This window comes from Ambystoma mexicanum, chromosome 4q (genome assembly GCF_040938575.1).
Source record: "Ambystoma mexicanum isolate Mex_15411 chromosome 4q, UKY_AmexF1_1, whole genome shotgun sequence".
Taxonomy (NCBI): Eukaryota; Metazoa; Chordata; class Amphibia; order Caudata; family Ambystomatidae; genus Ambystoma; species Ambystoma mexicanum.
This window is the reverse complement of record NC_090928.1, coordinates 416,198,195-416,219,283: the sequence shown is the minus strand read 5'-3', so window position 1 is coordinate 416,219,283 and position 21,089 is coordinate 416,198,195. Positions and strand designations below refer to the sequence as shown.

Below are 21,089 nucleotides of genomic sequence, written 5' to 3'. Positions count from 1 at the left end.
ATCTATGCTGGTTAGAGTTGATGGGAATTGTGGAGAGCCAAAGGTTGCAGGCCCCTGTCTATTCGGTACTTCCACAAATTCATTTTTTGTCGGGGACCAGGCTCAAGTGTGGTAGTGTTTGATCAGAAAAGTGGAGACTGGCTGCCCCTCCATTACTTAAATGGATGCCACTAAATGCCTTTCCTTCCCAGGTTGCCTAACCATCGGCTATTATTTCTGCTTCTGGTTTATCAAAGAGAGTATCATGTAACTCATTTGTTTTTGTATTACAAAAACAATTTTGTATTTGTAGGAAACATAAAAAAGCCTAAGGAACAGCTTCATCGCTCAGTCAAAAAAGATAAACAAAACAACAAACGTTCAGAGTGTTTTGACAACAAAAATGCTAAATACACAGAGATTGTGCAGCAAAGAGTTGTGACTGGGGGTTAGTATAATAGTGATATTTCTACGATTTTGTCAGGACACATTGGTGTACATGGTGTCTTTTCTATTCTGAAGAGCACAGGATAAGTCAGAGTGTCTTATTCAATTTGTCGACACATGTTTCGGCTCTCTATTTTACACTGTACTCTTGTGTACACAGTTGGTTGTTTGAGGAGCCATATTCAGGAGATACAGTTCATTTTAGTGCAGCAATAGTCAGAAACAACTTCCCTGTTGCTTGTTCAACCTTACAACAAGGCAGACATGGTAGGGAGATGTGCAGTGTTTTCCTGTCCTAAGTACTCAGATGTCAAATTTCTTCTGCGTACTTGCAACTGTGTCTTGCTACTCTATTGGGTTCCTGCGGTGATTCACTGTCTGTGGGCAGTCATTAGATTTTGCTGGGATACTTATTCTTCAAACATTGCAGGGCTTTCTACTCGCTTTTTAAGAGTGCTGCAATTTCCCTGCCAGCCGTATGAAATGCAGAAGAATATAGTCACCATTCAGGTAACAGACTAGATCTAGTCCCGACTCTGTTGGACGTATTCTTACCAGGGAGGCAGAAGTTGTGGCCATATATGGCAACATTTGTGCTTCTCTCATGCACTGTGTGAGGTCGCCCAACTGTTCCTAATGAGGAAGCCGAACTTGCTGACTTGTAAGGGTGTTCTTTGTGCCACTAAACCGTGCACCTGAGCCTTCAAGGTTGTAGTCTCATGCCTAGCATGTGCCAATTCTACCTGAATCTCCTGCAAGCCCTTCAGCACCTCAGCTAATGGGGGAGTTGTCATGTCCATTTGGCTCGGGTGGTGAAAAATAACCTGTATGAGGTTGGATTATTATGTCAAAACCAGAAAAGGGAAGGGTATCGACACCCTCTCCCGAACCACAGAAGCCGAATGGAATTGACTCTCCCACCATGGTTGGAACGGTTTCCTGGATTTTAGAAGTACAGGTAACCACAAGGCAGCCAATGGGAGGGCTGGGGGGGGGGGGGGTGTGGAGGGATTAGGGAGAGGTTCTGGATAGGAAGGAGGAAATTAGGGAAACCGGAAAGAGGGTTAGGGTAACCAGATTGGATAGGTAGGGTGAGTTTAGGGAAAAAATACACCTTAATACCTTGCAACATAAATTCCTACAACCTGAGACCTGACCGGCTACTATCAGAGAATACCTGCATAACTCTAACACACACCCAACCTTCTACAAATGTAACATGGATCATGAACACTAATCACATTCAATGCAAAGCCTAGAAAACAATCCTCTGTTTTCGAAGGATTAACTTGACATTCATTCCCACCAGCCACAAGTAGTGGCTCCCTAGAACTATGAAGCTATGCTAAAGATATGACAATGGATTTGAAGCAGACAAAAATAAGAACATGATTGCGTACTGGAAAAACCAAACATCTGTGGTTTCTCCACATGAATTCACAATACTCATGGCCTGTTGGCAAAGCATGAAATGGAACACAAAACCAACATAGGCATGAACGTTTACACTGAGTTCCTGCCACTGTCCAGTTTTCTGACTGTTTTCTTGCTTCCGACATTCATATCATTACCCCCATATAGATTTGTGTTACCCAGGTAGGGTTTTAAGGAGTTCAAATAACCATGCAGCTCCACACGTGCTTTGTGTTAATGGCCACACGTGCGTTTTGAAATGAACATGATACAGCATGCAGCGTTGTATTTATCTTGTATCCCGGAGCCCCGTGGGGCAACCCGGACAAAGCTGGACGTCACGTTGAGCCGAACGACTATCCGGTAATCACAGCTGCATGGCCTGCATTCGTTGCTGCTTGCCGTGCCCCTCAGGGAAATGCATCAAGGAGTCCTTCTGTTCTGTGGTTACTGCATCCGCCCGTGCCGTGATCTTCAATAAGCTGCACCTAGTACGGGCGGACGATAGCCTTAAGTGCGCAGGCGCAAGGATGTGCTTGCATGTCCTCTGGCCCAGAGCCTTCTGGGAAAGGTGGTCCGCAGCCCCAGATTGCCGCAACGCCACAGTTTGTTGGCTGAAATCTGGTGGCTTCGGCCACAAATTACACCACCAGCTCAGCCCAATCATGCCCCACCATTTTCCTGACTTCAATGGTTTCAACACAACGGTTGTTCCAGAATAGAGATCTTTGTTCAAGAGGGTTGTCTCCTTCCCTTGGATTCCTCTCGGCTCTCCAAAGTTTCACATAAAACAGTTATTTGTGCCTTTCTAGGCCCACAATAATGTATTTGCAAACTTGTTTGACCTGGAGATTGTATTTCCTTCAGAACACCTGGCATACTCCTATGCCAGGGTTTTACTTCTCCTCTGGACAATACAATTCCTATGCTAGCCCTCTCAGGACCCCTTTGGTTTTAATCAACACAATCCTTCCTTCAGTCCTGATGTTTCTTCTCTGGGCCCCTTTATTTTTAACGCTGGTGTCTTTGCCTGGTCTATTCTTTTGCTAGGATTTCTTGCTTTCAAACAATTGTGATTGCCTGGTATATTTTCTTGGCAGGAATTCTCATCTTCACACACTTGTGATTGCATGGTATACTCTCCTGGCAGGGCTTCTTGCATCTACATACTTGTAATTGCTGGTATACTCTCCTGCCAGGACTTCTGTCGTTCACACACTTGTAATTGCCTGGTTACTCTCCTCCCAGGAATTCTTATATTCACCCCAAAGTTGCATACACACTTTGTCAATCTGTCGTTTGGAAATATTATCCGGTTTGGGTATTCCCCATATGTGCATAACATATATCCTTTTGCTTGAAAGGGGGTTGTTGCTTAACCCCCCCCTTTTAGATGAAGTCTATTTGTTCTCTCTTGCTCAGTTATTTGTGCTTTAACCACTTTCACTTGGCGTTGCCGCAGACATGTCCCGGGGTCCACACTGCCGATGGGTGGACTCACCAGCTCTTGTTGGCATCTTTTATTTCTCCCACCAAAGAAGCGTCTCCATTTGCTTCCTTCTTGCGACCACCACCTCTTGATTCCTTCGTCTCTCGCGACTTCAATTTCACACGTCTGCTTCTCTCGAGGCTCTGGTAAGTAAAGCGCTGCTCTCGGTCACCTGAGAACGCCCAGGAGTCTCACACTGGCTCCTGGCGTTTCCACAGCGTGGCTTCTCGCGCAGCCTCTTCCTTCTTCGTTGGTGAGCCGCCTGGCTCCACCACGCCGGTAATTGCCTTTCAGTTTCTTCACCTTCACAGAGAGACCAGGCTCTCTCTGCCAGCAGCAGCCCTCAATTCCCTGCTTCAGTTGCCATTTGAAGTTCCCGGGCACAGGTGTTTGCGAGCAACCTCTAGAGAGCTTGCTGGGCTTGTAGCCTCTCTCGCAATGTACGGCTCGATTCCTCTTCTTAGTCCCAGTATTTTGGTCATTCCAGGAATCGAAGTTCACTTTTAAGAATGGATTTGAAAAACGTAAATAACCATTTCCAGCAGTCTTAAATGGTGAATGAGTTCTGGATAATTGATGAATAGACTTTGAGGGTGATTTCCCGATTCTGCATGGGAGAAGGTCTGGATGTATCACAATAGGCCATGAGGGTGTTGGATACAGGAGAGTTATTTTCAAGAGACATTTCCCTGGGGATTGTCTCCCCCCATGTAATCCTACCTCATAGGATCAGGTAGCGGCTGCCGTCCCGTGGACACATGGGAGGAAGTCACTGCCGGAAATCAGTGATGACTCCATATCACAGTCTCCCCTAGGTAAAATCTGCCACAAACCAGTAGAGCCCAGAAAACAAACTAATCTTGATGTTACTCACACAGGGAACAGAGTGTATTTGTGAAGCCCTAACATACATACTTAGGGAAACACTGTTATTGAAACGTCATGTCCCTGATAAGGTTGGGGATTAGGATCCATCAGGGAACTATGTTGGGAAAAACGAAAATGTTCTGAGACTCTTGACAGAGGGAGAGTTTATTTAAGTGACCGGTGTAAAACAGGCAGATAATAACCCGAACTGTTGAGTAAACACACCAAGATAACAAGAAAGAGCACATAGCCAACAGTAAACGCATGGAAAAATTGAGTACAAAATTGGCTAGCCATAAAGTCTGAAAAATGTTTAAATTACAAAGTGCTTTAGAACACAGTTGTTTATCAAAGTATTTCTGTGTAAATTGTGAGATAGTGTTAAAAGTAAGAAATACTACAATTTTCCAATATAGATTTTTTTACCTCATGGAACATGTCTGGGTTTCCAGGATTAAAAAGCGATGGTAGTTTTCCTTCCAGGCCACGCACTATTTCCGGCCATACAGAATTTACCAAGAAGTCATATCCAGGCACAATATCTGCTTTTTCACTAGAGAAAAATAAGTTTACATTTTGAACCGCTGTTGATATAAAATATAAGGAAACAAGTGCATACAACTGTTATGAATTGTTCTGTTTTGCTTGCTCAATCATGATCGCATAGAAAAAAGTGTTCTTCAGTATTGTATGAAATATTTAAACACTCTGACAATGGGATCCTAAAATGTAAACACCTTAAACGTCTTCAGAAGTTTCACTGTACTTCATTTAACCAAACAAACTCAATCTCTATATAGCATGTTCCACAAGATAGAAAACATAGTGCACTGTTCCATTGTTGGTCAATGGTTTTTGTGATCAGTGGAAAGGATGTATACTTACTAAAAAAAAGAAAAGTTGCAACTTATTTTATTAAGGGCTTTTTATTTAGTGTGCACATAATGCCAGGGTGAAGCTGAGCAATTCACATAGGAGCTAATAAGTTTATGAACTCATACTACTAAATTCCCTGTTTCCCTGAGTCAAACGTTTCCCTTGATCATAATTTTAATTTATTTGAAAGCTTTTTTATTTTATTCAGACTATCCTCCATATTGTAGACTAACTTCAACCCCTGAAGCAGGATGTGACGTGTGAGGGTGGGGTTTGTGGTTATCAAATCAAATAGAACAGCAAAGTTTCAAAGTAAGCAGTTTCATTTTCTGCATTCATACATTCAATTAACAAATCTATGTTATCTGCCAGCCCTGCTACTCCACACCACAACAATGCCTACATTAAATTGTATCACAATACAATTTGTAAAGCAATACCACAGGTCTGCTAATTTCTTTAACACTTTAAGCAAATGAGCAATTCAAGTCCCGACATTAATGAAAATGTAGCTTAAATTACTATTGCCTCCCCCATTCAGATGTCAGCCTCCCATAACCTTCCCTTTAGTCCCAGCTGGTTCGAAGGGGACTAGTGGAGAGGGCAGCAGCAATTATCCACCCCTTAACTTCAGTGACTCAGTGAACATTTCTGATAGCCATTCATATAATTCCATTCCAGAAAATGGGGACGTTACTCCATTAAAACTAATAAAGACAATATCCATGATTTTTCATTAAAGTCTGAGTTGTGTTTATTTTTCCCTCAATTCCCACAGTGGAACAAGTTACTTTCTTACCTGGTAACGTTCTTTCGATGGGATGGTCCGACGACGTATTCCATATCTATGACATGTAATCACCACAGCTGTGCTGCTTCGGAAACTTTTTTCGGCGTCTGCGTCCTGCGTCGATGACGTCGATGCGCCGTCGTCGAGGACCTCCTCCGACGTCATCTGATGTGATAAGTAGGACGCACGACGCCCGTAGCCTCAGTTGTAGTTTTTTCCCCCAGAACGTGTGACATAAGTCAACTGCCAGTCAGACACAAAGCCTTGCGGAACGTAAGCTGCAATCGCAAAAGAAATTCTGCAGCGGGGAAGGCAGGGCGGGAGCGATATGGAATACGTCGTCGGACCATCCCATCGAAAGAACGTTACCAGGTAAGAAAGTAACTTGTTCTTCGAGGGGATTGGGTCCTCCGACGTATTCCATATCTATGACAGACTCCCAAAGCAGTACCCGAGCAAGGAGGAGGGAAAGAATTTAGAATCAAAATTTAGAATAGCCAATCAAATAGCAGAGCAAAGGACCGCCTTGCCAAAGGCCAGATCCTGCCCTCGGATGGAATCGAGGGAATAGTGACGCACAAATGTATGTACTGAAGCCCAGGTGGCTGCATCACAGATGTTGCGAATAGGAACACCCCTCTGCAGTGCAGTAGATGCAGCCACACCCCTGGTAGAATGGGCCCGCAAGCCAGCCGGTGGGTCCTTACCCGCCAAACGGTAACACTCCGAGATGGCTAAAATAATCCAGCGAGACAAAGTCTGTTTCGTCACAGCTTGCCCCAAACGCTTCCCAGCATAACCAATAAAGAGTTGATCGTCCACTCTGACCCGGGACATGCATGAAACATAAAAGCTTAAAGCTCTCCTAGGATCAAGCCTATGGAGCCTCTCCTCTTCCTTACCAGGATGCGGAGGAGGATAGAATGCCGGAAGAACAACCTTCTGGGCCAAATGAAATTCCGACACTACCTTCGGAAGAAAAGAAGGACGAACACGAAGGACAACCCTGTCCTTGTGAAATACAGTGAAGGGAGGCTTAACTGAAAGTGCCTGTAACTCACTCACTCTGCGAGCGGAAGTAACCGCAACTAAAAACACAGTTTTCAGAGTTAACAGCCTCAAAGGGCAAGAATGTAAAGGCTCAAACGGAGCACCCATAAGAAACCTAAGAACAAGGTTTAAATCCCAACCAGGCACCAGGAAAGGTGACGGAGGGAACACATTAGTGAGCCCTTTCAGAAACTGTGAAATTAAAGGGATTTTAAAGTAAGAACACCCTTCAGATGAGCGCTTAAAGATGGACAGCGCCGCCAGGTAACCCTTAATGGTACCCACTTGCAAGCCCCTGTGGGCCAAAGAAAGTAAAAAGGACAGAACCATGGGGATGTCACATGCAAAAGGATCCACATTCTGAACTCTGCACCAGTCGCAGAACTTACGCCAACGGCAACGGTACAGAGACTTTGTTGCTGGCCTTCGGGCCGAAAGCAACACCTCCATCACGTCTTCAGGGAGGTCCCAATCCTTATACCTCAACCTCTCAGAAGCCAAGCGTGAAGGTTGAGGGATCTGACCTCTGGATGGAGAACCTGACCCCCCTCCCGTGAGAGCAGATCGTCTCGGTAGGGAAGACGACGTGGAGGGCAGATGGACAAGTCGAGAAGGTCCGGGTACCACGTCCTCCGAGCCCACGCCGGAGCAATGAGGATCATCCGGGAACCGAACTTCCGTAACCTCCACAGCACTTGCGGGATGACGGGGACTGGAGGAAACGCGTACAGCAGCGGGAATGACCACTCCACCACGAACGCGTCTCCTAAGGCTCCTTTTGGAGGAAATTCCTGCGAGCAAAACCTTTTGCACTTCCGGTTGACACTGGAGGCGAAGAGATCCACTTGAGGGGTCCCCCAAAGGGCGAAGATCTCCAGGAGAATCTCCTGAGCCAACTCCCACTCGTGAGAGATCGCACTCTGCTTGCTCAGAGCGTCCGCCGTCACGTTTTCGGCTCCGGCCAGATGAACTGCCGAGATCGAAACTTCCTGCTGGATGGCCCAGAACTCGAGCTGCATCGCCTCCCTGCACAGAGGAAGTGACCCTGCCCCCCCCTTTTTGTTGAGGTAGTGCATGGCCACTGTGTTGTCCGTCAGGATCAGGACATTCTTCCCTCGCACAGACGGCAGAAAAGCCTTTAGGGCTAGCCTGACGGCCCTCAGCTCCAACAGATTGATATGGAGTCTGGAATCCGACGGAGACCAACGACCGCTGACTGTCAGCCCGTTGGCATGAGCTCCCCATCCCGTGAGGGATGCATCCGTCACGATCGTCACCTCCGGCCAGGGAAGCCAAAATGGAGCCCCCTTCATCAAGTTGCCTACGACGGCCCACCACAGAAGGTCCCGGGCGACCGAGGACGGCACATGAATCGAGTCCGACATCCTGCCGGAGGACTGCGACCATTGCGTCTTGAGTGCCCACTGCAAAGATCTCATCCGCAGGCGAGCCTCTGCCACCAGAAGAATGCAGGATGCCATGAGGCCGAGCAACCTCAAGAACTCGAACGCTGGGAGCGTCTGGGCATGCTGAAACTTGTGCACCATCTGCTGAATGTGAAGAGCCCTCACCTGGGGAGGAAAACACTGCCCCAGGGAAGTGTCGAGCACTGCTCCGATGTACTGGAGCCGCTGTGTTGGCGTGAAATGGGACTTCTTTAAATTGAGGGAGAAGCCCAGCCTGTGAAGGGAGCGACAGGTGACCGATAGATGATCCAGGACTTGCTCGGGAGAGCTCCCCCTGATCAACCAATCGTCCAGGTAGGGGTAGACGTGAATCCCCCCTGGCCTTAGATGCGCTGCCACCACCACCATGAGCTTGGTGAGAACCCTCGGGGCGGAGGTCAATCCGAACGGCAGGACCCGAAACTGAAAGTGCGAGTCGCCAACCACGAACCTCAGGTACTTCTTGTGCTTGGGATGGATCGGCACATGGAAGTAAGCATCCTTGAGGTCGAGTGACACCAACCAGTCCTGAAGCTGAAGGGCCTGGAGGACTTGAGAGAGAGTAACCATCTTGAACTTGTCCTTCCTGAGGAGTTTGTTCAAACCACGCAAGTCCATGATGGGTCTCAATCCCCCGTCTTTCTTCGAAACCAAAAAATAAGGGGAATACCATCCCTTGTTCCTCTCCGCTACAGGCACCAGTTCTATGGCGCCTTTCTCCAGCAGGGCTTGAATTTCCTGCGCAAGGAGCGGATCCGGACTCTGCAAAGAGAGGTTCCCCGGTGGATTGTCGCGAGGCCTGTGCCGAAGGGGAAGACAGTAGCCGTGGGTTATGATCTCCAGAACCCACACATCTGAAGTAATGGCTTGCCACTCTACAAGATGCTGCGCCAGCCCTCCCCCAACCGGCGAACCATGGGACATGGCCTCACGACTGAGTGGGAGCGGCTGCGGCGTTACCTGAGGGCAAAGAGGCAACTGCCCGAGCGGCCTTGGCACCACGGGTACCTTGTCGTCCACCTCTGGTACCCCTGCGTTGGCCACTTTGACTGCCAGCTCCTCTCGCTTTACTGAAGGATGAGTAATAGCGAAAGGAACCACCCCTCCACAGCTGTCCCCTAGGACGAAAAGGCGGAGGTTGGCGAACTGCAGCGCCCAACGACTTTGCTGCAGCTTTTGAGGTCTGCAACCTCTCAAGGCTTTCGTCAGCCTTGCTGCTAAAAAGGTGTTCACCGTCAAAGGGCATGTTGAGGAGCCGGGACTGCACATCAGGAGCAAACCCCGACTTCCGCAACCACGCAAACCTGCGCATCACGGTGCTCGCCGCCATGGACCTACTGACGCATTCAGCTAAGTCCAAACCCGACTGAACGGACTCACACATGGCATCCTTACCATCCTGGACCATAGCAAGGAAACCATCCCGTTCGTCCCCTTCGGGAATATGTTCAGCCGCTAACGCAACACAGTTCCACAGAGTGTGCGTGAAACGCAACAAGGCACAAATGGAGTTGGCCGCCTGAAGCGCCATACCACCAGAAGAAAACACTTTCTTCGCCCAGCCATCAAAACGTTTGTCGTCCCTATCAGGAGGGATGGTAGGGTACGACGCCTGCTTCGCCGGGGCCGTGGCCGCCTGCACCACCAAACTCTCCGGAGTGGGGTGCCTGGTCAAGTAGCAGGGGTCGCCACTGGCTGGACGGTATTTCCGCGACAACGATCTGCCCACCGCCGGGAGGCTCTCCGGAGCAGTCCAAGCCGCAGCCACCCTTCTCTGTAAAGCCATATGGAACGGCAGAACCGGGTCAGTCGGGGGACCAACATCAAGGATGTCTGTCAGATCATCCTGCACAAATTCCCCTGGGGGAGCAGACCAACCCAAGTACTCAGAAACCCGAGCCATAAGGCGCCGGTACGAGGAATCAGCATGAGAGCCAGGCCTACAAAACTCCACCTCCGGAGAGGTGTCCAGTCCACTGGCATCATGCAGTGACTGTCTCAACTCGTCAAACTGACTATGGCCCGAGACAATGTCATCCGGAACCTGACTAGGAACCAGGCCATCAGAATCCTCATCTGCCTCTGAAATATAGTCCAGGTGGCGAAAAGAAGGCACTCGAGAGTGCTTGCTCTTAACCAGAGCCTTCCTAGGGGGTCCACCCGTGCCCCGGGGTACCTCCGACACGAAAGGCGGCGATGGCGTCGAGCGAATCGGCGCCAGCGTCGAGAGAACCGGCATCGGCGCCGAGAGGATCGGCGTCGACGTCAGATGCAGCGCCTCCAGAATCGGCGGCGTCGACACAGCCCTCGAGGCCGGAGCCCCGAGCGTGTCCCTCGACGACCTGAGCGTCGACGGCATCGACGACTTCCTCGGAGCCAGAGCCTCAAGAAAGCCTGTCGACGCCCTCGACGCCACAGACGTCGATGCCTTCTTCGAAGACCTCACAGGTGCACACGGTCTCGAACGCGTCGAGGACCGGGACCTGGAACGGGTACGTCGAGAACGAGTCCCCTTGTCCGAACGGGACCTCTCCCGTGACTCGTGCCGACCACTCTTGCGAGCGGTGTCTCTCGACCTCACACGACCGACCCCACTCGGGGGCGCGGACGGCTGAGTACCCTGCGACTCAAGAATCGCCAGCATCTTCTTCCGGAAGGAAGCCCATTCCTCCGGCATCGCACGGCTGGAGGGGTAAGCGACGCGCCGGGCAGAGCCCTCCGAAGAGGACCTGGAAGACGACCGGTGACGGCGCTTCCGAGAATGCCTCGAAGAGGCTGAGGAGTGGCGAGACCGACTCCTAGAAGGAGACACACGAGACTTCCGACGATGACACGGAGAGTCACCCCTCGAATCATCCGTCGAAAACCCCGCAGACTTCGTTTTCCGGGGCTTGGACACCCGACCTACCGACAACTTCTTCTTACGTTCGCGTAAGGCTTTGGACGTGAGCGACTTGCAGTCGATACAGTCATCCGTGTCGTGGGCCTCCCCGAGGCACCAGAGGCAGGCGTCGTGCGAGTCTGTCACCGACATCTTGGACCCACACTCCCCGCACTTCTTGAAACCCGGACGCGGGGTCGAAGACGAAGTAGACATCTTCAGAAGGGTTTTCACAAACGAACAGGTTCGAAGAACCGAGAAGAACAGAACTCCAAAGAGTCGAGGCGTTTAAACCGAGAAACACGAAGCAACACGTTCGCGGAAAAAACAGAACTGAGGCTACGGGCGTCGTGCGTCCTACTTATCACATCGGATGACGTCGGAGGAGGTCCTCGACGACGGCGCATCGACGTCATCGACGCAGGACGCAGACGCCGAAAAAAGTTTCCGAAGCAGCACAGCTGTGGTGATTACATGTCATAGATATGGAATACGTCGGAGGACCCAATCCCCTCGAATGTGCTATTACTATTGTGTACGGAAATGGATTGCAAGTGGCCAGGCGCTTGAGGTACTGTTGAAAGTAACGATGAAGGTGAACATCCCAAACCGCAAAACACGGTTGTGCAAATGGAAACTTCCAGGGGAACTGCTGAGAGATCAAGTGAGGAGGGAAGACATAGGGAGCAAGATCAGGTGCTTTTGGCAGGAGAATAACAGCAGGGATACGTACGCTAACACAAGGTGGGACGCCTTCAAGGCCACTATAAGGGGGGGGGGCGGAATTTATACTGCAGAAGGCCCAAAGGGAGAGACAGATGAAGGCACTAAAGGACCAACTATTAGGGGTGGTGGAGGAAGCGCACCAAGAGTTAGCAAAGGCCCCAACGAGGAAAATAATGACGTACAGGGGTGGTGGGACAACTCAAGCTACTGAGGACCAAAAAGGCAGAGAGTGCCGAGATATTTATGAGGCAAAAGTATTACGCTAAAGCAAACAAGGCAGATACCCTTCTTACCAGGCTGTTAAGGGAAACGCAGGGGGCAAACACCATAGTGGGGGTGAGGGATGAAGGGGGCCAGAGACTTACCCGAACTGAAGAAATAGAGGAACGTATGGCAAGATACTATCAACAGCTATACTCCTCACAGAACCCGATAACCCAAAAACAGCGAGATTTCTTAGAGAAGATACAACTCCCTGTGATTCCCTTAGAGGACCGGGTGTCGCTGGATCAAGAAATCACGGCAGAAGAAGTACATAGGACAATCCTTAGCCTGCCCCAGAATAAAGCGCTGGGCTCTGACGGTTATACAGTTGCTTTTTACCAGACCTACGCTAACATGCTGAGCCCTCACCTACCGCGGCTGTTCAACACATTTAAAACCTCAGGCTCTACAAGTGCAACAATGCAGGAAGCCAAAATCACACTCATCCCTAAGCCCAAAAAAGACCCACTAGAATGCACCCCAAACAGGCCCATTGCACTCATCAATGTGGACGCGAAAATATACACAAAGATCCTGGTGAGGAGACTGGAAGGGCTGCTTCCAAGCTGGTACAGCCAGACCAGTCGGGTGTTGTGTTAGGGAGACAAACTGCAGCCAACATAAGGAAAGTAGCGCATTTGGTGGAAAAGGCCCAAAAGAAGACCACTCCGGTGGTTTTACTAGCTTTGGACGCCAAGAAGGCTTTCGACTGGGTGGAGTGGTCGTTTTTATTCAGAGTGATGGAGAAAATAGGTCTGGGGGAGAACTTTCTTAAAATGGTGCGAGCAAACTATAGGAACCCTAAAGTGCTGCTGACAGTGAACGGCTCCATGTCACGAATAGTAACGCTGGGAAGACGCACCAAGCAGGGCTGCCTGCTCTCTCCCCTCCTTTATGCGATATACCTGTAGCCCCTACTCCAACATAAGGGAGGAGGAGAAAATACAAGGCATTCCCTTTGCAGGGGTACAGTACAAGGTGTCTGCATTTGCCGACGACATGCGCCTATCCCTTACGAACCCCAAGAAGTCAATAGAAGCCTGTGGAGACTTACTTTCTAGATTCAGGGAGGTATCTGGCTTGAAAATAAACCTAGGTAAATCAGAACTGAACATAACGATGGGGAGAGAGGAAGATAGGGAACTGAAATCTGTGACACCCTTTCAGTGGAGTCCAGCTGGGATAAAATACTTGGGGGTCAAAATCACTCTGTCCCTCATGGGGTGGTACGCAGCGAACTACCCACCCGCACTGGTGGCAATTAGGCAGGACTTTAGGAGATGGAAGAGTCAGAGGGTTTCCTGGATGGGCAGGATGGCGGGGGTAAAAATGATCACACTACCAAGGCTACTCTACCTCCTTCAGGCGATTCCCTTGAGGGTTCCCCAGATGTTCTTCAGGGAATTGGGGAAGGCAACCAAAGACTGTGTGGGAAGGTAAGAGAGCAAGAATAGGCAAACAGTTAGTGATGACACAGAGGGGAGAGGAGGGCTGGGGTTTCCCAATTTCCAACAATACTACAATGCAGCCACTCTCTGGGTGATTAGGGAATGGTTTGCTCAGGGGGAAACTAAACAATGGATGCAAATGGACAGGGAAGTGGCGCAACATGACACGGGGGAGGTACTTTAGCTACCGCGGCAGAGCAGGCCCAAGCATTTATATAAGAGTGAAATTACCAAAACTTTAGCAGACACATGGGACAAACTGGCCAAGCAGAAGGGCATCACAACATTTCCCTCCCCATTCACTCCGATGTTTAATAACATGGAATTCACACTGGAAGTGGAAAGGGGGGGCATATGTGGGGTGGAGGAAGGGAGGATGCAGAAAGGTTAAAGACATGTTTGAGGGGGAGAGATTGAAAACATTTCAGGAATGTAAACTGGATTTTGGAGTGGGGGAAGGGTAGACACACAGGTATTTCCAAATACGGCACTGGGTGATGAGCACAGAGATCAAACAGGCCACCACCTGGCAGCTGATCCCTTTCGAGAAACACTTAATCATGAATGACGTGTCCAAGGGCTTGATAGGAGGGCTTCATAAGATAATAGGGGAAGCCTCCCCCAGGCAGACATGGCCATATATGACCCGATGGGAGGAAATAATAGGCAAAGAGGTTGCGGAGGAGGACAGAGAGATTATGGAGGAAAATTCAGAAAGTAGCAAGGGCGGCACAACTCCAGGAAACATGCTAAAAAATACTGCATGGGTGGCACTATACGCCGGTGCATCTACACAGAATATACCCGGAGGCGCGCTTGGAATGCTGGAGAGGGTGCGGGGAAGAGGGCACGGGGGCACACATACGGTGGGACTGTCCTAAGATTCAACCGTTCTGGGCTGAGATCAACCGGGTGCAGGCCCAAGCCTTTGGGGAAGGGACCGAAGGAGATCTTAAACAAATCTTGATAGGTCTGACAGGAGCAGGAAGGGAGAAGGCACAAGTGATCCTAACATTGGCTGCAATGACACTGATAGCTCAGAAGTGGAAGGGCCCGACAATCCCGACGGAACAGGAATGGTGGAGGATAATCTGGGAGTTGATCTCTCTGGAATGGTCTACATATACCATGAATAAAAACCTCCAGAAATTTGCAGCGGAATGGGGGGAAAACGCAGACTTTTCTATAGACTTTTCTATAGACTATAGAGTGCAATGGTGTCCCCAAAGACTGAAACTACTGGTCTTATACCGATGAATGCGGAGAAAGCAAGCAAAGAGGGAACAAGACATCCAAGCTGTCAGGGGGACTGGGGGATAGGGGGGACTGGGGGAGAGGGTGGAGGGGGTGGCGAAGGAGGGGGAGGGGGGGATGTATTAATATGTTGTAAACCAATAAAGAGAAGTTAAAGAAAAAATAAGGAATATCTTGCCGAGATTATTCTACCTGTTCACAGCCCTCCCCACAAAAGTAGCAGAAGCTACCTTTAAAGAACTCCAGAAGGTAGTACAAACATTCATCTGGCAAGGCAAGACCCCAAGGATCAAGGGATCCACTCTAATGCTCCCAGGGAGGAAGGGGGCTTCGGCCTAACCGATTTCCGTCAATATTACAAAGCGGCCCAGCTCAGGGTCATCCTGCAACACATGAGGGACGAAATGGGTACGTACTGGACCTATCTTGAGGACATGGATACACATCCACTTAAAGTGAGGGATCTCCTATGGGCACCTCGTATGGATATTCCAAATAAAATACTTGACCAGCCCACCCGAGGAGTATTATGGTCTCTGCAGAGTGGGGTGCACACAACCAGAGAACTTATCAACTTGGCCTTCCCCAATGGTCTCGCTATGGGGCCATATGATAAAATTGGGAGACAGGGGTTTTTGGAATGTGCAATCCTGGTCAGAGAATGGCATGGAAAGGGTGGGACAGCTATTCCATGAGGGAGAATTCCATACATATGAAGCGGTGGTAGAGGCCTTAGGAACCGGCAAGATCACAGTATTTGAATACCTCAGGCTGAAGGGACTCATGTGTGACCAGAAATGGGGAAAGAATTTCAAAAGACCACTAACCCCTTTCGATAAAGTACTTGACTCGGCACGCTCACGGAAAGGCATGGTGTCCAAACTGTACAAAGTCATAAATACGATCTGACGGGGGAGAAACTCACAGAGGAGGAGTGGAGCAAGGTATATAAGATGGCTTTCCACGGAAATCCCTTTAAAGCCAAAATGGAGCAAAACTTCAAAGTACTCCAGGAATGGTATAGAGACCCGTTTAAGATATCCAAAAGGTTTCCAGGGGTATCCCGACAGTGTCCGAAGGGGTGTAGCCACGTGGGCTCGAGGGAGCATGTGTGGTGGCACTGTCCACAAGCACAGGTATACTGGGAAAACCTATGGGGTTGGATGGAGCAAGTCACTGGGAACTATTCCTGCAGGACCCGCTGTAACGCTTACCTCTGGGGCCCTGCAGGAGTGCCTGGTCCGGTCTATCGGCGATCTCAGGTCCGGTCTGTTGATGTGATCTCCAGCCCCTTGCTGCCGGCACAAAACACTCCTTTCCCTCTGGTCACTGCAGGTCAACTACCCAGTGGTCAGAGAGGTGGGAGTGATTTGGATTAGTTGGAAGAACACGGGGCGCTCTGTATTAATAGTTCTCTGTAGGGTCTCCGGGTAGGCAATGAGTCTGTCCCAGTTACTTCACTGGGTAGGCAGTTTGGCAATCCTAGTCCAGTTTCTTCACTGAACCACGGCGGCCCAGGCCAGCTGCAGTGCACCAGTTTGCGTTGCTGCCTTTACAAGTTCCCTAGTGCATGAGCAATGAATTGTACTGGTTAATTTCTCCTTGGAACCAGCACACGGTGTACCGTCTTAAGGCAGAGGCACGCTTTAGTGTATAAGGTTTAAAGAATGTCTAATGTTATATTGTTTAAAGAATGTCTGAGGTTATTCTTATCCCCCTCTCCAGGTCGACTTTGCTGTTACCAGTAAGGCCTTGAGCCACCGCGGTGAGCACGAATGAAGGGGAGGGAAGCTGGAGGTGGCGCTGAATGCCTGTGCTTACCCCCTGTTCTTTGTTCTTTGTTCTTCCCGATGTTGCAGGAGTTCCAGAATGCAGCAGGAGAGAGTCCCGCAAAGGAAACACCGAGTCCTGCGGTGAAGATGAAGTCAGCGAGCGATTCCAGGTGCTGATTACAGGACTACTGAGCCACTCTGAGATGCGGAAGTCTTCCAGGGAGCTTGCACGTGGCCACGACACTGCGGCACGTATCAGGTAGGTTTGCAGGAGCTGGGTGCACGCGAAGCACTGCTGAAGGGAGCTTGCACGCGGCCGCGGTGTGTATCAGGTAGGTCTGCAGGAAGCAACACACAGGCGAGGCGGCCGCGGAGCTTATCAGGTAGGTTTGCAGAAGCCAGGACCGAGATAGGCAAGCGTCACGCCAATCTTCAGCCGGAGAAAACGCTAAGCGCTGGGTGTGGCCCAGGGTGGGGCTTATATACCCTGGGCCCACACAGCACCACTAGACCACCAAGGATTATAGAATAGCAGGCTCCTCAGGGGCCATGTTGGATTCAATTGAGCGTCCTGACCCGGGGCCATTTTGGAAGGGGCAGCTACTAGAAGGAGATAGCTGCTTCTTGCGCCAATCATACACCTTCCTTGTCCAGATGCTACCAGTACTGCCGGGGGGAACCATGACACCCGCTGACAATGTTACTGGGAATATCACAGAGAATCTCAGAGATGTATAGATACTCTAGAATGTGGGAGACAATGCTGAGGGCGGGGAGGGTAGCTTTGTCCCAGAAGTGGAAAAGTCCAACAATCCCAAATAAGAATGACTGGCTGACCAAATTGAAAAGCATGTTTTTAATTGATACGCTTACGGCCATGGTGAATGATCAATCAGAAACTTTTCGGGCAGCCTGGGAAGGGGTGAGACAGAAATGGGGTTGGGAAGTACACTAAGGGAGGGACCTCACACGTGAAGGAGGGGAGTGGCGAAGACACAACAAAAGGGCGGTAGGGAGAAGGGAGAGATACCCTAAACGGATTTGGGCATAGTGGATTGGAGGCGAGAAGGTAAAAAGCCAAAAAAGGGGCTCAACACAATAAAAACTCAGGACACAGAAGGGCGATATACTACTTATGAATCCAAGGACTGGGAATATTGTCCCCGGAATGGGATACAGACTCACAGTGAAATTTCACTGAACTGTGATTTCCATTGCACACCATTGTTTGTTAGTTGGTTGAGGGGAGGGGATATGTCACGTTTATGAGGACCGACATAGTGTTAACATGACTTGTACCTGTCGTCCCCGTTTTCAACTGTTCAAATGCAAATAAAAAATTTGTTTAAAAAAACCCTAAATAAATCGAAGACCAGAAGACGCTAGCACTCTGAAATTTGGTGCCCATCTGTAGAATATGAGGAGGCCTCACCTCGGGTGGCGACGCTTTTCCCCAAGGAGGTATCCAGGACTGCTCCAATAAATTGGAGTCTTTGAAATGGTATCATGTGTAACTTCTTGTAATTGAGGAAGAAGCCAAGTTTGTGGAGAAAGTGTCAAGTCACGGCAAGATCTTCCAGGGTCTGTTCATGAGAACAAGCCCTGATCAGCCTATCATCCAGGTAGGGGTAGACGTGAATCCCCCGTCTCCTGAGACTCGCTGCCACCACCGCCATCAACTTGGTGAAAACCCTCGGGCGGAGGTAAGCCCAAATGGCAGAACTCGAAATTGATCATGAGAAAAGCCAACTGGGAACATCAGGTACCTCCTGTGCTTCTGATGGATAGTGTAAGAAAGGCATGGTATCAAAGCAATACAGACAAGTGATCACAGTTCAAGGGTGTTTATTAAACTGTAAAGTGGGTGAGATAAACTCCTACTCTAAACCTAAATCTAAGATGGGCGCAAGCTACAACCATCAAATAATAAGAATACAGTCCCAGTCTATTCAAAAGAAAAGGGCCTATACTAAGAAAACCTATTGCCAATCCTTACTGCTATGTTACAAAATAGTGAGGGATCATGTTCATGAGAAAAGAAAGAAGTGTTCACAAAATGGTAAGTCAGGATGTTATGGCCAGGGTCTCCCTTCACCATGTTTTTAGCACAGGACAAGGCGGGACTCCGGAGTACAGCACACTCCTGGGCTTTTCTGGCAAGAGCTCACAGTTCCTTTTCCCTATTTCAGGGCCTTCTGTCCCAAAGTCTCTTCTCATGTAAAGTCTCTTGCTTCATAGGCATGATATGCCAAAACAACAAAACAAAAGCTCCTTCTGGTAACCTTCACATAGGGTAATTACTCCTCTCAGTGATTAGCCTCCATCAATCCGGCTCAGACCAACCATTCACTGTGGACATCACTCAGCCGGGTTCATAATTGTCATCACAATGTTGTTCACTTAGCTTCTTCACAACTTTTCTCTTGACGTACCTCAGTCGGGTTCACTATCACTTTCTAATCACAATTTCCTTATTTGTAATATTCAAGAGTCTCAATGTCTTTTTAAACAACCACCTTCTAATTAAATCCCCCTCATCCCGCCTCAGACTTTGCACAGCACTTGCCAACTTTAAACAAAGACTTCTGAAGGGTGATCTCGTCTCGCTGGGTCACTCTATTAGCCTATGGCAAGGGCAGGCTTTACAAAATCACAATTCGTACGACGTTCCCCTCAGCCGGGTGCAAACGTCAGTTTCACAATTGGCTTATCATCACAACATCTACGTGTCAAGGACTTTAGATTGCACAAGGGGTTTTTCACAACCCATGTATGATCAGCTTGACACCTCATGTCGGCCTTCCCTAAGGCCTCTTGGTATTTGTAGTTTCTTTACCCCTTTTGTTGAACACAGTCCCTTTGTTTAGGAGAGGGGTACCAAGCTGATTCACAAAAGACCTCTGTCTCTTAATCTTCTTAATGTTTTCACTGCAACCCCGAGTATAACAAAGCCTTGCCCACTATCAGATTTGTCTGACTCACCGTATTTGCAGAACTCGTTGGTGCTTCTTTTGCTGTTGGTGTCAAGCACGGTACCATGATGCCAACAGCGTCTTCCCGCTCTGGCTTTCAGTGCAGGAGGGTTCCACCCATCACACCATTCGCCATCTGCGATTCCTGGTCTAATGACACCATCCAGTCTTGGAGTTGGAGGGCCTGAAGGATCTGAGCAAGGGAAACCATCTTGAACTTGTCCTTACTGAGGAACTTGTTCAAATTTCTTAAGTCCAAGATGGGTCTCAATCCTCTGTCCTTTTTGGCTATTAGAAAATACGGGGAGTACCAACCCTTGTTCCTCTCCGCCGCAGGTACTGGTTCTATTGCACCTTTCACGAGCAGGAAAATATCCTGCATAAGTGGCGGTTCTGAAATTTTCAATGAGCTGTTCCCCCGGTGGATGATCCTGAAGTGGGAAAATGGAAAAACAGGCTCCCATCTTCCCCCTCTTGCGCCTGGCCTAAAGGTACACGGCCCAAGCACCCGCCACGAGAAGAGTTTGCCCATCTACCAGACGACCAGATACCCTGGTACAGGAACATAAGGATGTGTCCATCTGCCTGCCCAGCAGCCCGCCCTGCCCATGCCGTTGCCTGCGGCATGGATCAACTGGACTAAAACTATACGTCGTTAGAGATGCCATGACGACCTAGCCAACGGATAGCACACCTGTGCCAACATACACACTGGACACTCCCGCACCAATCTACACAAAGAATATACTCAGTGCTATGACGTAGGCGACAGACATACTCACGGACGTGCATCTTTATTATTTTCCACATAGGCTCTCAAAATGCAGAAACGCAAGACGCACCATGAACTCATCTAAAGAGCTTGCTTACGCTTCCTCTAAACCTAGGTGCCATAATGAGAATTATAACGAAGACACGATACTGGTCATAAGACAGTATGAGACTATAACCTAAAGCGCCTGTGCACCAAACGGTTCCACCTATACACCAGGCCTAAGTAGGCCGCAAGCAAGAGCTCCCGTGGACATTAACAAAACAAGAGTCAGGTTGCTGATCCTGCAGAATGAGCCTGGCGTAAGCAGACAGCCAAGGTCGTAATGTTGCAAACCCACATTCCAAAAGCAGACCATCAAGGGCACGATGTTGCAACCTCGCACGCCGTGCACCAACATCAAAGTCGCACCTGCAATTAAATCAGGCACACAGTGGAAAAACAATATTAATTGTGCAGAATTCTGCCTCAAACACGGTCCCACCTCACGTGACCAAGCCGAACCTGACGAGATGCCAAGCCCAGGAGGAAAAGAGGCGTCTGGATCCCTCGTTACGAGACACAGGCAGATACACTTGAAAGGATCAATGGACATCTGCGACAGTAGGAGTAGTCGGCCATCCAGATCATGAATAAGTCTTCAC

The 21,089-nt window shown here is 49.2% G+C and overlaps 1 protein-coding gene across 1 annotated transcript in view; it reads right to left on the bottom strand.

Moving 5' to 3' along the window:
• COG2 (component of oligomeric golgi complex 2) overlaps positions 1–21,089 on the bottom strand; it is a 1,367,578-nt gene that overhangs the window by 732,968 nt on the left and 613,521 nt on the right. Inside the window, exon 9 of the mRNA XM_069607998.1 lies at positions 4,622–4,748. Within this exon, the coding sequence (XP_069464099.1) occupies positions 4,622–4,748 (127 nt within the window). The remainder of the gene's footprint in view (positions 1–4,621; positions 4,749–21,089) is intronic.